The sequence below is a fragment of the Takifugu flavidus genome, chromosome 18 (assembly GCF_003711565.1).
Source record: "Takifugu flavidus isolate HTHZ2018 chromosome 18, ASM371156v2, whole genome shotgun sequence".
NCBI lineage: Eukaryota > Metazoa > Chordata > Actinopteri > Tetraodontiformes > Tetraodontidae > Takifugu > Takifugu flavidus.
The window spans coordinates 11,848,679-11,862,947 of NC_079537.1; the positions used below are offsets into that span (position 1 = coordinate 11,848,679).

The 14,269-nt window shown below is 48.7% G+C and overlaps 2 protein-coding genes across 3 annotated transcripts; one reads left to right on the top strand and one right to left on the bottom strand.

Annotated features, from left to right (window-relative positions):
* The first annotated feature begins 352 nt into the window (after window positions 1–352).
* Window positions 353–2,891, top strand: dcp2 (decapping mRNA 2). Its single transcript, XM_057014584.1, has one exon. The coding sequence runs from the start codon at window positions 672–674 to the stop codon at window positions 1,749–1,751; it is 1,080 nt and encodes a 359-aa protein (XP_056870564.1). The 5' UTR covers window positions 353–671; the 3' UTR covers window positions 1,752–2,891.
* Window positions 2,566–14,262, bottom strand: taok2a (TAO kinase 2a). 2 transcript variants are annotated; one of them, XM_057014578.1, is made up of 20 exons: window positions 13,773–14,262; window positions 11,372–11,512; window positions 10,756–10,827; window positions 10,581–10,682; window positions 10,374–10,419; window positions 10,196–10,292; window positions 9,959–10,072; window positions 9,691–9,782; window positions 9,508–9,601; window positions 9,284–9,365; window positions 9,039–9,209; window positions 8,744–8,953; window positions 8,490–8,618; window positions 8,152–8,388; window positions 7,947–8,075; window positions 7,660–7,863; window positions 7,295–7,534; window positions 7,009–7,221; window positions 6,591–6,773; window positions 2,566–6,513 (listed from the first exon to the last, which is right to left on the bottom strand). In XM_057014578.1, exons 2-20 carry the CDS (start codon window positions 11,501–11,503, stop codon window positions 5,596–5,598), a joined length of 3,465 nt encoding a protein of 1,154 aa, XP_056870558.1. In that variant the 5' UTR covers window positions 11,504–11,512; window positions 13,773–14,262; the 3' UTR covers window positions 2,566–5,595. The 2 variants fall into 2 exon arrangements, with proteins under 2 accessions (XP_056870558.1, XP_056870557.1); XM_057014577.1 differs by having other exon boundaries at window positions 7,000–7,221.
* Window positions 14,263–14,269: the final 7 nt, after the last annotated feature.

The window sequence follows — 14,269 nt, forward strand, 5'->3', positions numbered from 1 at the left end:
TATTAAACGTGGGGTGTGTGTTCTGTCTAACCGAACGTTTTTAAACTAATGAAAAACTATGTTTTAGATTTTCGTTATTAAAATTGTAAAGATGAATTTATTATTGTTTTTCTCAATCATTGACTACTTCAGAATGAGTCGAATCGATCATCCCACATGACGTTTGCAACATTGCTTCTATATTATTGGTGGATTTAGATGCATGAACGCAGTCATATCGAAGAAGAGCAACGAATTATTGTTTAATTTGGGGGAACATATCCTCGGTACTTTTCCCTCATTCCGTCTAGCGTAACAGACACGACTACGCATGCGCATTGCTAGCGGGAGCCGTTTCTTCGACCAGTATCTGTTTTGGATTCTCATTGGTTCGTCCTTTTGTTTACCAACGTTTTCCTAACCAATCGCCATTTGTGGTGCTCAACGACACTTAATGGCCAATGAAGTTAACGATTCTACAGGCCAAAACTCCGCCGCCTCTGGAGACAGGCGCTTGTTTTGGTCCTGACGTCATCACGCCGCGCTCCCGGCGTGCTTAGCGCGGCGCATCCGGAAGAGCTGTCGGCGGCTGTGGGTCTTTGCTTTGTCTTTAAATCCAAGTTTGGATCCGCCGCTTCTGGAGTCGTGGATGTAACCGCCGCCGTTTGGTCTTCCAATGGTCCTCAACGAAGATGGAGCCTAAACGAGTGGAGATCCCCGCCGCCGTTCTGGACGACCTCTGCAGCCGCTTCATCCTCCACATCCCCAGCGAGGAGAGGGACAATGCCATCCGGGTGTGCTTTCAGATCGAGCTGGCCCACTGGTTCTACCTGGACTTCTGCATGCAGAACACCCCCGGAGCTCCGCACTGCGGGATCAGAGACTTCGCCAAAGCGGTTTTCCATCACTGTCCGTTCCTGCTCCCGCACGGGGAGGACGTGCAGAAGGTCCTGGAGCAGTGGAAGGAGTACAAGATGGGCGTGCCCACCTACGGAGCCATCATCCTGGACGAGAGCCTGGAGAAAGTGCTGCTCGTCCAGGGGTACCTGGCCAAGTCCGGCTGGGGCTTCCCGAAGGGGAAGGTCAACGAGGACGAGGCCCCGCACGACTGCGCGGTCCGAGAGGTTCTGGAGGAGACCGGCTTCGACATCAAGAACCGCATCTGCAAAGACAAGTTCATCGAGCAGAAGATCACCGACCAGCTGGTCCGACTCTACATCATCCCGGGGGTGTCCAAAGACACCAAGTTCATCCCCAAGACCAGGAAGGAGATCCGGAACATTGAGTGGTTCTCCATCGAGAAGCTGCCGTGTCACCGGAACGACATGACGCCCAAGTCCAAGCTCGGCCTGGCGCCCAACAGGTTCTTCATGGCCATCCCGTTCATCCGGCCGCTCCGGGAGTGGATCGGCCGGCTGAGGGGGGAGTCCACCGACAGCGACGAGGACCTCAACACGCCGGGCAGACCCTCCGACGGTGCCCGGCCCAAACAGCGCCGCCTCGCCGGCTCGGAAGGCGAGTGCTGGGCTAAACACAAGCCGAGCCAGCGGGGGAAAGGGTCCGATTCCCCCCACGGGAAGAGGGCGACCGACGGGGGGTCCGGCGGCCAGCAGGCGAAACCCAAAGAGGAGCGGAGGATTCTGCCGAGGAGGCTGCAGGACAGCTTCGACAGAGACGGACCCAGGATGTGGCCGGGCCCGCTGGCCTCCTCCAGAACCTTCCTCAACTTCAGGTTCGACAGGGAGGCCATCATGAAGTGCTTCGACTTCTGATGGGTCGGTTTTACCAGAGAAAGGTCGGAGCTGAGGCCCAGTTCTGACCCAGAACTTTGATTCGAACTTTGCATCAGAAAAGCGTCTTTTTTTTTTTTTCCTACCACGTTTCTACTTTAGTCTCAGAAATCCCATAATAAGAAAACCAAAGGCTGCAGAACATCAGCATTTTAAAATATCTTAGATCTTTGTTCTTTGATTTTCAGTTTCCCCACTTGGCTTTGATCTTTTTCCACAAGTTCTTCTTTGTTCTCCGGGTTTTTTCAGAACTGCCCCAAATCCCCTTTTAAACATTTAAACTCACATTTGAGTTTTTACCATGAAAGATTTGCTCAGAGAATTCGTGTAATTGACTTTTAGAAGTTCTCGATTCGGCCGTTTCGCGTTTGGAGGCTGCAGGAAATCTGTGATTTTTACCAAACGTGATGCGATTTTATGCTGGAACGTCGGACGTTTCTGGATTTTTTTTTACAGAAACTGAAGCTCAAAAATCCTCAAGGACAAAAACGAATTAAACGGGAAAATAAAAAGATAAATTTGTCTCCTTAATGTCGCCGCAGAATCTGGTTCTCGCTCTAATCTGAATAAAACGGCAGCTGATTTTGAATTTGACGCCTAAAAATACGTTAAAAATCGGGCAGCATTTCTTTATTTTACAGTTTTCTGATATTAAAATTCCAGTTTCGCTCAGAAATTGGTTTTTATTCTAATCGAGCTTTGAAATGCAGTTTATAAAAAGGGGATTTTGGCACGAAAATAAACGTGTTCAAATTAAAATTGTTCCAAATTCTCACCTGACAGACGATAAAACAAGTTTCTCTTTTCGTCTTTTATTTCTCCAAAAGTATTTTCGTTACATTTCTGTACAACCTTTCAGACATTTTTGCGTCAAACCGGAACATTTCCACCTTCTGCTGTAAAACCATCGCTCAACACGCGTCCGTCAGCTCTGAACCTGCTGAAACGGCGCGAAGAAAGATCACAACTGCACAAATATTCACCCAAGTGAACACAAACAACCTTTGAGCTTCTTTCTGGAAGACTTTGCTGCAGTGTTCAAATGTCCCACGGTCATTAAACACATCACAACCTGGAGTTTCAACCAGAGAATTCTTGGAAAAATAAAAATTACTTTGTGTACTTCCTGTGTCGAGTCTACACTTGCAAATATTCACTCATAAAATGTTCTTACATCAGATAATCCGGAAATAATTTGCAGACGAGTCCCCGATAAAATATCAACATTCCCGAAAATGTCTGATTCCGCAAAGAGACAAAAGAGGAAAACTGATAATGTCGGGATGAATCAGCTCTGCGGCTTTAATTGGCAAAAAAGGAACAAACAGCACTGAAACTTAAAATTGGCAAAATGAAAAATCTCACAGTTGTTTTAAGGTTTAGAGTTTGTCCGACAGCAGATTTTCCAACACTTCGGATCAGTTTTAAGCGTCTCCTGTTGAGATTCAAGTCCAACACATTTCGGCAGCAAGGGGAATAAAAATCTGTTACTTTCTCAATAATGCTCCAATAATTTGGCTTCTTATCCACATTTTGTACAAAAGGAGGAAAAAAAAAACACCTTAAAAAAGCCCAAATGTTCATACAGGACGAGTTTCTTTTGTTTTAAATCCACTCAAACATTCTTTTACTATCAGTGCAAATGAGGTAGACGTGACAAACAGCATCGGATCACACTGAGGTCCGCTTCCCGTGGCGGCCATGGAGGGTCATGTGACAGGAAGTCAGCCGAAATCCCAGCTGTTTTTCCATTCTCGTGCAGCTGCGCCGCCACAGGAAGTGACCTGATGAAGTTTCTACCCATTCGGACTGTGCAAAATTAAATGATGAGGTGTTAAACTGCAACAGAAGAGGATGGAGGTCGAGAGAGGACCAAGAGTTCAAGAATTTCAGGTCAGACAGTTGTGTAAAATATAGAAATCACCAAAATGTTTAGAATTCAAAACGAGCACAATCGTTACAAAATAAAATCTTAAACGCTGCAAATAAAACAAAAAGGAATAAAGATCCATTTACAAAATAACAAACTGATTTTACCAATTTTGTCAGCAACGGTTGAATAATTTATATATTTTACACAATTTTGTAAATGTAACTTTAGGTGTTTTGAACTTAATAAGACATGTTACAGTGTGATTCAGGAGTCCTTTACGTGACATAAAATAAAGAAATTCAAAGAAAATATGGCACCAAAATGTTGTGAACAAATCCAGAATAGTGTCGCATTTTTTCAGCCTGACTGGAAGCTGCAGTTTAATACGGACGTGTAAAAGAAAAGGTAAAACAGCCTGTCCACTACGGTGGACTCCTCCCCTGAGACCCCACAGGAATGCTGGGAAAGGTAGTCCTTTAGCCTCCTTCGCTCTCACAGTCACATTGCTCTCATCTCCCACCTAGTGGTCACAATTGGCAACTACATTTTAAAAATAAGCATACAACATAAATATTACAACCGCAGTAGAGGTAATAATAATGATAGCATCTATTTGTTTGAATCTAGTACAAATTGGTATAACTCACGTGACAAAATAATCATTATTATTACTCTAACACAGTCTCAAAGTTAGTGCTTTTATGTACATGGATAAGTACAATGTCAGTCAAAAGTGTTTGGACAGTGAACAATCTTCAGCATACCTGCTACATTTACAGGTATCTTACATTTATATGCATTTATATAAATAGGTTGTGTCCATGTTTGCCGTACAAACACTGTTTGTACACAAAGTTCCATGCTCTATACTGCACTCGTGCACGAGCACCTTATCTACAGATGCAGACCCCACTGGAGGAGACAGGCGGAACCAAGGAGACAACACGGCAACTCACACTCTCTCAAGCACACACACACACACACACACACACACACACACGCCTAACGCAAAGAGAGTTCCTGCTGGATCCCTTTGAAGGAGCAGTCCGACTCAAGAGCAAGAGAAGGAACTATGTGTTCTGATTATCTATAGTCACATATCTGGGCCCCGTTAACACCGAGGGGTCTCTCAGCAGGGGTCGAACCCACCGAGTCAACGTTCCGCTTCCAGGTTTAACCCGGCACCGTTCAACGGGAGGGAAGGTGGCAGCACGATCACTTCCTGCCAGACGTCTCGTAAAAGGTGCCGGCAGGATCGTGGGCCTTGCAGGACTGGGTGGGAGACCCCGGGGATTTTTTTTTTTTCCAAATTGCAATAGATCTTAAAACCTGCAGTAAAAATCACAGGTTCTTCCCGATATTAGTGTTGCAACCTTCTCAAATATCACGTAAAAGTATCAAACTGCTCCTTTAAAAAGATTTAAAATGGTGGGGGGGGGGGGGGGTTGTTTTAGGTCAGCCAGACAGAGAGATGGCAGTGTTGCTTTCATCAGATATACGCGTATACGTACACACACACATCCATTTTTTCCTCCTTAAGCACTCTCAGATGGTGTAGAAACACTGAGCTTAGCGTTATTTACAAAGTTACAGTGGTTTTTAAAGCACCGCTACCCAGTGGAAGCTCCTCGACCGACACTTGCAGCAACAAACTGAAAAACATTGGTTTCACCCAAATAAACTGCGTCAACGTCTGTGCAACCGACGCGGCCGTGACAGGATGAGGGGACGGTTCATTCCGGGGCCGGGAATTTTCTCTCTCTTTTTTTACATCTATCACTGAGCGATGCGAGGAAGACGTCAATCAGTTCCTCTTTCTCTTCTTGTGCATTGTGAACTCTGACCCCCCCCCCTGCACACATCAGGAAAGGAGATCTTAATGTTACATTTACAGTTAAAATCTATCTTCTAGTTTCGTCTCTACGTCTCAAAAGCTAGTTTTGACGGGAGCGTTCAGGAGTACGACAGGTGGGAGCCGTTAGAGATGTGAGACGTCACCGAGGTGCTCCGGCTCAGCCCGCCCTCGCTCCCCCCGCCTGGCCCCCCAGAGGCCGTCCTCCGCAGAGGCTGGGGGCTGTTCCTGAGAGCCATCAGCCCGGGCCCTTTGATGCTCAGCCCCCCACCTCCGTAGCCCCCCTGTGATGAGGATGACGACGAGGCTGAAGAGGGAGGGGAGGAGGTGCGGGATATGGGTGGGGGTGGCGGTGGAGGAGGAAGCAGAGCCAGGGACTGGGAGGAGGCGTGGGTCGGGAGGTGCTTGTAGCCCTGGGAGTGGTGGGAGTAGTGGCTTCCGCCCCCGACCCACTCCCGGGCGCGTTCCCGCTCCCTGTGGTCACGGTCGTGGCTGTCGCGGTACAGCTGCGGCGTGCTCTGGTGGTGTTGGTAGTGCTGTGGGAGGTAGTGCTGCTGCTGCTGCTGCTGCTGCTGCTGGTGGTGGAGGTGGTGGTGGTGGTGGGACGAGGAGGAGGAGGAGGAGGAGGAAGAGGAGTGGACCCTGCCACTCTTGTGCAGCTCACTGTCCCTGCCGAGCCCGTGGGAGGAGGACGCCAGCTCCGCACGGCCGTAGCCTCCGCTGCTGTGGTTCTGCGTGCGCCAAGAGGGCGTCGCCACCGAATTCTGGACGCTGTGGCTCCAGTGGCTCCCCGAGCGAGGGACGGGGCGCGACGGCCAGCCGTTGGAGCCCGAGGACGGGCTGGGAGTGGGGTAACCCTGGTTGAAGGCCTCGGCGGGAATGCCGCTCAACGCCATGTTGCTGAAGCCCAGGCGCATGCTCTCCGAGTCAAAGGCCTCGATCTCGTGCGCCTGGCGTTCGAGGAGAGTGCGGATTCGTTCGGAACGTTCGTTCTGAAGCGAGAGCATCTCCTCTTCAATCTGACAAGAGCAACAGTTTAAAGAAGGGTTTCACATCCTGTCCAACCTTTTTGTTTTTTAAAGAGCTTTGATCCTACCCTCTGTTCCAGGAGTGCCCGGCGGATGGACACCCTCTGCTCCAGGTCCTTCACCTCCCGGTCGTGCTGAGTGTCCGTGTGGATCTTGATCTTGCTCTGGTAGGCGTTCAGCAGCTCCAGCTCCTGTTGCAGTTGCATCCGAAGCACCTGGTACTCGGCCTCCTGGGTTTCATCCAGTCGCAGCTGCGAGGACAAAATGACACGACCGAGCAGAGCGTCAATGCAAGACACCACCAACATCTCCACCAAACCCCCGAAAAAAACCTCGATTTCAAATCTCCCCCCACCATATAAGTTCCTCCTACATCAACAACATCAGCTCTTGTGTGGTTAACGTGGCCAGAGGTCAAGGTTAGTGTCTGTGGTCAGGTGGTGGTGCTGGTGTGGAGGTGCGCGGAGGTTTCCTTGCCTTACTCACAGCCTGTGTGGACAGCATGTCGTTGATGGAGTGGTCGTACTGCTCGGCCAGGATGGCCAGTTTACGCGTCTGCTCCTCTTTGAGGCGTTTCAGGACGGTTTTGTGGTCAGATTTTGGAGTGCTCTCCAGCAGGTGGTTCCTCAGAGCTTTGTACTGACGAGTCTGGATCTTACACGTCTCCTGGAACTGACGTTTGATCTGCAGCTCTTTGGACTGAGAAACCAAACACTCTGGTGAACATTCTGTTTGACTCAACGACGTCAGCCAGTCGCCGTCTTTCACGCACCTTGAGGCTCTTGGGCTGCTGCCTGACCTCCACTGTGTGTTTCTGTCGAAGTTCTTGCTCCCGACGCTTGTTGTACTCCATCTGGTTGGCCAGTTCAGTCTGATGTTGTGTCCGGATCAGTTCGGCCCGAGTTCGCTGCACTGAGTTCAGCTGCCTGAACTCCAGCTCCTGGGTGGACTCGTGGTGCCGCAGCAACATGGCGCACTCCAGATCCTTCTGGGTCTGCTTCTTGTTTAGATCCTGGAGGAGGGGACATGAAAATGGCATTAAGACGTCGGCTTTTGTGTTTTTTTTAAGAATCGAGGCCAAATTTTAATCTGGAGTTTGTTTCAACGGTCGGTCCAGACGCGCTGCTGCTGCTCTACCTCTCGCAGCAGGTCCTGCTCCAGGTTGTGGCGTGCCAGAAGCATCTTCCTCTTGTACTGGCGACACTGCAGCTCATAGTACTGCCTCTGCCTCCGGAGCAGACTGGCCTCCTCCTCCGCCTGCACCTGCTGCAGACACTCTTTCTGCCGGATCAGCCACTCCTGCTTCTCCCTCTTTGGGGTCGTCTGATTCTCATTCAGCTCCTGTTGAGACAGAAAAGGCCTCGTGAAACCGTCTGCAGTAGCCGCAGGTATCTGTGAACAGACTGATCTCTCCAGGTTTGGACCTCCTTCAGCTGGTCCTTGCGTTGGCGATATTGGCGTTTCTGCGAGTCCAGTAAACTGGTCAGTTCCTTCTTCTGCTGGCCCAGAATATGCTGCTGGAACTTCTTCTCTTCTGCTAAAGCCGCTTTGGTCTAAAATAAGACAGGAAAGAGTGAGCGCTGCAGCGGATTGTCCATTTTCCAGACGTTTTCCAGACCACCACCTCACCTCCTTCTCCAGGATGGCTTGGTGCTTCTTAACCAGTTTGTCTGCTTCGGTGGCGAAACTGTTCCTCTGATTCTCCAGCTCTTTGTCCAGCTTCAGCTGGTGCTCATCCATCTCTGCCTTCAGTTTGTTTTCCAGGCCCATCAACTGCTTCTGGTGCTGCCGCCTCATTCGCTTGTACCCCGACATCTGCTCCCGCAGGGCGGAGCCCTGCTCGTGCTCCTGGATCTGACGGGTTACCTGGAAAAGAAAGATTTCAGAACGACTCGCACACGACCCCGATCGCCCGCTGATGCCACGTTTTCTACAAGTTGAAGGAAGGCTTTGATGATCAATCTCACCAGGGAGGCCGTCCGGATGGTGGCAAAATGGTCACGGTTGCGATAGTAGGCGCGGCGGCGTCCAGCAGAGACGGGCTGGGGCTGGTCCATCTCTGGCTGGTACGGATCATCGTAGATATTGTCTTGACCCTGGGGAGGAGGACGATGTTAAAGGATCACACAAATCGGGACAGGGAAGGACGCAGTGTTGCTTTGAAAGCAAAACGCTTACTCAGCGTTCTTGTACAAAACAAAACACAGCTGTGGGACGTTACCGTTGGACGGTGGATGATGGAGCTGTTGGAGGTGACGGTGTGTTCCCCCTCCTGCATCATGGCCATCTCGCTGCTACTGTCATCGGAGGCGTCGGCCAGACTGTTGACGGAGCTGCTTTGAGAACTGGCCGAGATGGACATACTGGGAACGGACTGGGAGCTCTCCATGCTGTTGACTGTGCCTGTCCGCAGCAGATACTGCTCCACCTCCTGATGCAAACACACACATTTAGTTTTAGTTTGCGCACTAATAACCAGTGGTAACCTGAAGCCGCCCTGAACATGGAAAGCTCACCTCCTCATCCTCCCCCCCTTCAGACACAGGCCCGTTCTGCTGCGTCTCCTGGAAGAGGATCTTCTTCATCTTTCGGTACTGCAGGTTATCCAGCTCTCTCACCGCGTCCTTTGTTCGTGCAATCAGGTCCATGATCACCGTCAGCGGCCGCTCGCGGCACAGGAATCGATGCTGTGGGAGAGAAAGGGGTAAGTACCGCCCCCGTGTGCGTGGCGTGTGCGCCGTCTGGTGGCTGTTGGTCTCACATTGAGCAGCACGTCCGAGGTAGGCCGGTCCTGGGGAATCTTCTGTAGCGAAGAATCAACAAAGTTGCGGAAGGAATCAGACCTGTGGGGGAAACGGCTAATAATTGAGTCGCACCAAACACAACCTGAGCGTTAAAAACTAAGATTAAGAAGCGCGTAAAATTAAACCGTATTCACCAAAATAACAGGGCTACACGAGTCTGACTGATAACAAAGCATCATACCAGTGATTGGACTGAAGGATGGGGCTCTCGTTCTGGGCGATGTGATATAAGGCACTCATAGCATTCATGTTGAACAGCGGGGGCTTCCTCTCCGCTGCAGAGAGCAGAGCGTCAGTGACCCGGTGCAGACTAATCTCAACCCAATCACGCCTGGACTCACACACACAAGGTCTAAGATCGTACCCAGCTCGATGCAGGTGATGCCCAGAGACCACACGTCCACCTTGCCGTCATACTGGCCCTCATCCATGGCTAAAATCACCTCTGGAGCCATCCTGAACGAGACAGCAGCAATACTCAATATTTCAGAAAGCAACACTCGCAGCAGAATGGTTTGAATGTCCTTAACAAGCTTTATTATGTGCTGCTTCTCTTTGTCCTGGTCTATATTTGGGAAGTTGGAGAGCGAATCAGACGACAGTCCATCTGCCACGGCCCCTTAGACACTCACCAGTACGGCGTCCCCACAAAAGAGTTGGCAGGAGACACAATGGACGCGGAACCAAAGTCCCCAAGTTTGACCTGTCCAGGCTCCGTCAGCAGGATGTTACCTGCCTTCACGTCCCTGCAGACAAACCCACGTCAACCTTCATCACCAGAGCTCAGAATCCCCCCGACTCACATCTCCCCAAGTTCAAAAGGCTCCATCTATTTCAAAGCACGACTGTGGGAAAAACACCGTGCTCACCTGTGAATCATGTTGTGAGAGTGAAGATATGCTAGTCCCTGCAGTGCACCATGGGTAATAGCAGCTATTTCAATTTCCTGCAGTGGCTTTTTGTGAACTGCAAGAAGGCAGAAGAAAAAAACGAGAAATCAAATGGCAAATTCACTTCAGAGAAGCAATCATCTGTTGTTAAGCTAACCTTCAAGGAGATCTGAGGCTGAGCCAAGACAGTACTCCATCACCAGCTGAAGGACCACACACACACACACACAGACACACACACAGAGTTAACAGAGCACCAAAACCAACAGTTCCTATCAAAACTGTTATTATGGATCACTGAATGAACCTGATGAAACCTGCAGCACAAAGGTTTCTGTACTCTGTAAACGATAATGATACACACCCAGGCCGTGTGCTCCTTGAGGTAACATCCCCGATATTCAATTGTGTTTGGATGCCGGAGTTTCTGCAGGAACTTCACCTCTTTGATAATATCCTGCCATTTCTGCACACACCCGGAAACACTCACTTCAGCTTGTAATAACATTAAAAACTGCCACTTTCTTAGCTCATCTTACCTCATTTGTTTGCTTGCCACTGTAGGACATTTTCTTAATGGCCACCACCTCATTATTGCGCACATCTCGGGCCTGTTGGAGCATAAATTAGGATCAGTTAAACCAAAGATAAATGAGAGACATCTTGTTGTTGATCACTGGAATTCTTGTTAAATATTAAAGCTCCACTGACTCTTCTAAATTCAGCAGGTACATTGAGGAGGTGTAAGTCAACCACCACAGCCAAAAAACAGATAAAAATGAGATGCACATGCACACACACACACACACAGTCCTTTCTGAAGAGGAAGGAAATTGAGTGCGTTTCCATATTCATGCAGATAAGGTGTCGTTTCTGTCTCAGACACCTCAGGCCCGTCTGGACGAGAGCAGGAACATCACAGGGTCTCACTCGCTTCACGGTTTTACACATTAAACAAAGCTGTAGATTCCAGTCAGGGAACTCCAGTTAGAGCCTGAAGCAAATGTTGCTTCAGGCTCTAACTGGAGTTCCCTGATCCGGTCACCTTTTCTAAAGCAGACAATTAATTATTCAAACAGAATCAATTCTCATCTCCGTAATCTGCCATAAACATTCTGCTCGGGTCTGACTGGATTTCAAAAACGGCCTCCTTACAAAGTAAACGGCTCCGAAGCTGCCGTGACCGATCTCACGGAGATCAGCAAACAACTTTTCTGGATCATCATTGCAGAAGAGATCCACCACGTCCGGGTCCTTGAGATTGCCTGCCCGTGCACTGGAGGGCATGGCCGGGGCCTGGAAGACAGCAGGGGTCAGGGAGGAGCAGAGATGTGGTCAAGAAAAGCCTCTGTGGGTTCTGCTAGTAGGTTTGAAATTGCACAACAGCAGCATCGATTGAGTGTTCGGCCTCCTCAAGGGCTGCGCCTGAGTCAGGCTGAGGAGTGTTTTCCCCCTCAGCTGAGCAGGAACCACCTAATTATTGCGATAAACAAGCTGGAAAGTGTGTTCTGATGAAGTGACCCGTTTGGAAAATTCCCTGGTGTTTGCAGAAACGCGATATGAAGAATTCTCAACATCCGGCAGCACCAGGACGGCCTAAATCCGGACGGGTCATCTGGACTGGAGCCAGCCAGTCGTTGAATTCTCTTTTATTTAGTGAAATACAGCAAGTTTTGATCATTTACAGCGATGATCAGACAGAGAATCACTGGACTGACCACCTATCGAGGCGTAGATTTAAAGATTTCTGAAATATAATCCGATTATTTCAAGAGTAGCGTGTGGTTAGTGCACTATAAGACAATTCCCAACTAAAACATCCGTATCGGGTGGATCAAACGCAACAATGACTCGAGATCATCTCATGTTCCTCAGGATCAGTAAAAACAACTCAAGTATCATGGTTATCTAATAAAGTTAGGATCACGTTTGAGATAAATATTTCCTTTGTGCTCTCCAGTCCCAGCAGCTGAGGTGGGACCACGAGACGGTTCCTCCGTGGTCCATGTTCAACGCCTCGGCCGGGAAAATTGTCACGAGACTGGAGAGGTGATAAAGAGCCGCGTGGGACTATTAACGACCTTTAACATCCATCACACTTCCTTAAACTTTAGCTTTTACAATTCGCACAGATTAGAATGTTTATGATCCAAAAGGAATGCAGATAATTGTTAAAACATTAACTCAATAAGTTGATCCACATTTGAGGATACCATTGGGTTTATCCCGACCACTCGCTTAATGTTTGGGATTTGCCCGAGTCTCCATCTAAAACCTACGATGCACAATAAGAACTGCGATCACATGACGTGACTAAACCAGCTGTTAGCATCCCCAAGGCCAAAGGCATCGTTTGATAATGGACTTAATTTAGCTGCTCGTTCATCTGGAGCAACGAGACCAGGCCGCTGCGACTGAGCGAATGCAGGGAACAACAGCTCTGGGCTCCGTGTTTAAAGCTGGACGACTGCTCTTTAAATACCTCAGTGCACGAACGCGACATAACCCACTTGAACGGCTCATCATCCAACAACACGCGGCATTCAATGGGCTTGATTCTGTGGCCTGAAGACAAACAATCTAAATAATGTGGGGGAGTGTTCAGGATCTTAGAATCCCAACCAAATATCTTACTAACACCTATAGGATATTTAAATATGTTTCCGACCTTTTCCGGGTAAAATGGCTGCGGCAGACAACATTCCCAACAGTCTTTTTTTAACCGTTTGGACTCAAAAGTGGTGAACATGGCTGACGTGGAACGATTTACATCGCCAGGAAGTGAATGTAACGTTCACACAAAGTAAGACACCGAATGAAACGTTTCCCCTCATTCAAATACACAACATGCAAACAAAACCTGACAGTTATCGCAGGCGCGGCCAGATGTGTTTGGCAGAACCAGGGGTTTGACACCAATACTTTGAGCGGACAGCGTCACCGAACCCCCTGAGACAGCCTCCATCCTGTGGGTTACAAAACTGGGATTCTTTCCAAGTTAGAACATAGGCCAAGGCACAAAGATCGGATTCAAGGACTAGTTTTTAGCCCCACAACAAGCACGACTGTGCCCGGTGTAACACCAACAGAAACGGGGATTTCTCGGCAAAAATCAAGTTTGCCACCACGTGTGAGGAGATGAGAACTTCCGTTTCTGTACAGTTGGGCAGCAAACCGGCCACTTTATATTCTGACAGCTTCTTTTCGATTAAAAAGAGAGGTTGGTTCGAATTGGTGGGTGACAGAAGAGGTTCCCAAGCTGTAACCGTTATTTTAAACGACGGTTATTTACGAGATTAACAAAGGAAAGAAATACAGCAGACACTGATCGGCCGCCAAAAATGACGTTAAAATGTGTCGTTTGAGTTCCTGAAGCCAATTTTAGAGTAAAACATGACATATGAAGGCCCCATCAAAATACGATCATATAAAATAAGGGTAGGCTAAATCTACCAGAATGTACGCTCAAATAGTTCGGATATTTTGTGAGTTTTGCCAGCTGTGGGACAAAGAAAAGCAACGTAAATGAGGCGGCAGGAATGAAGCTTAGACTTACTTGCTGTGGCTTCTTAGGGTTCCGCTCAGGAGCGAAAAACAACGGTTAGTAGTCAAGCTAGCGAGCCGCTATCTACATAGCCCGGGTTTCCTCCGAGTGGATCAGCAGAATATTTGGTCCATTTATGCCGATGTCTCCCTGATTTCCGAGCAGTTGGAGAATAAACATATGACTTTACAGCGACGCTGCTCGTTTGTCAGCCTCAAACAGAAACCCGAAGCTCGCTAGTTGATACTTTCGTTGGTGGTTTACTAGCATTAGCTAATTGGCGAGCTTAGCTTTGGTAGCCTAAAAGCTAAAGTAACGCTAGCTATTCAACGGGGTGTGGCTGCTTTTAGTCTGCGCTGTCTGGCTTCAGAGCATAATGCCTCGCTGTTGTTGCTCCTCTTTAAAAAATAATCTCAAAGTTCGTCTTCCCATCGGTGGTCCATTCCGAGGTTGGGGTTGTTTCTTACACCGTTTTTGTTCTTGCTAAATACAAGATGGCACAGACTGGG

Excerpts from the sequence above, each read along its gene's own strand:
- dcp2 (XM_057014584.1), top strand. The coding sequence starts at position 672 with ATGGAGCCTAAACGAGTGGAGATCCCCGCCGCCGTTCTGGACGACCTC.
- taok2a (XM_057014577.1), bottom strand. The coding sequence starts at position 11,503 with ATGCCCTCCAGTGCACGGGCAGGCAATCTCAAGGACCCGGACGTGGTG. Across the intron at positions 10,828-11,371 it reads GCTTCGGAGCCGTTTACTTT|GCCCGAGATGTGCGCAATAA; the intron begins GTAAGGAGGCCG and ends ATGCTCCAACAG. Across the intron at positions 7,864-7,946 it reads GCAAGGACCAGCTGAAGGAG|GAGCTGAATGAGAATCAGAC; the intron begins GTCCAAACCTGG and ends CTGTCTCAACAG.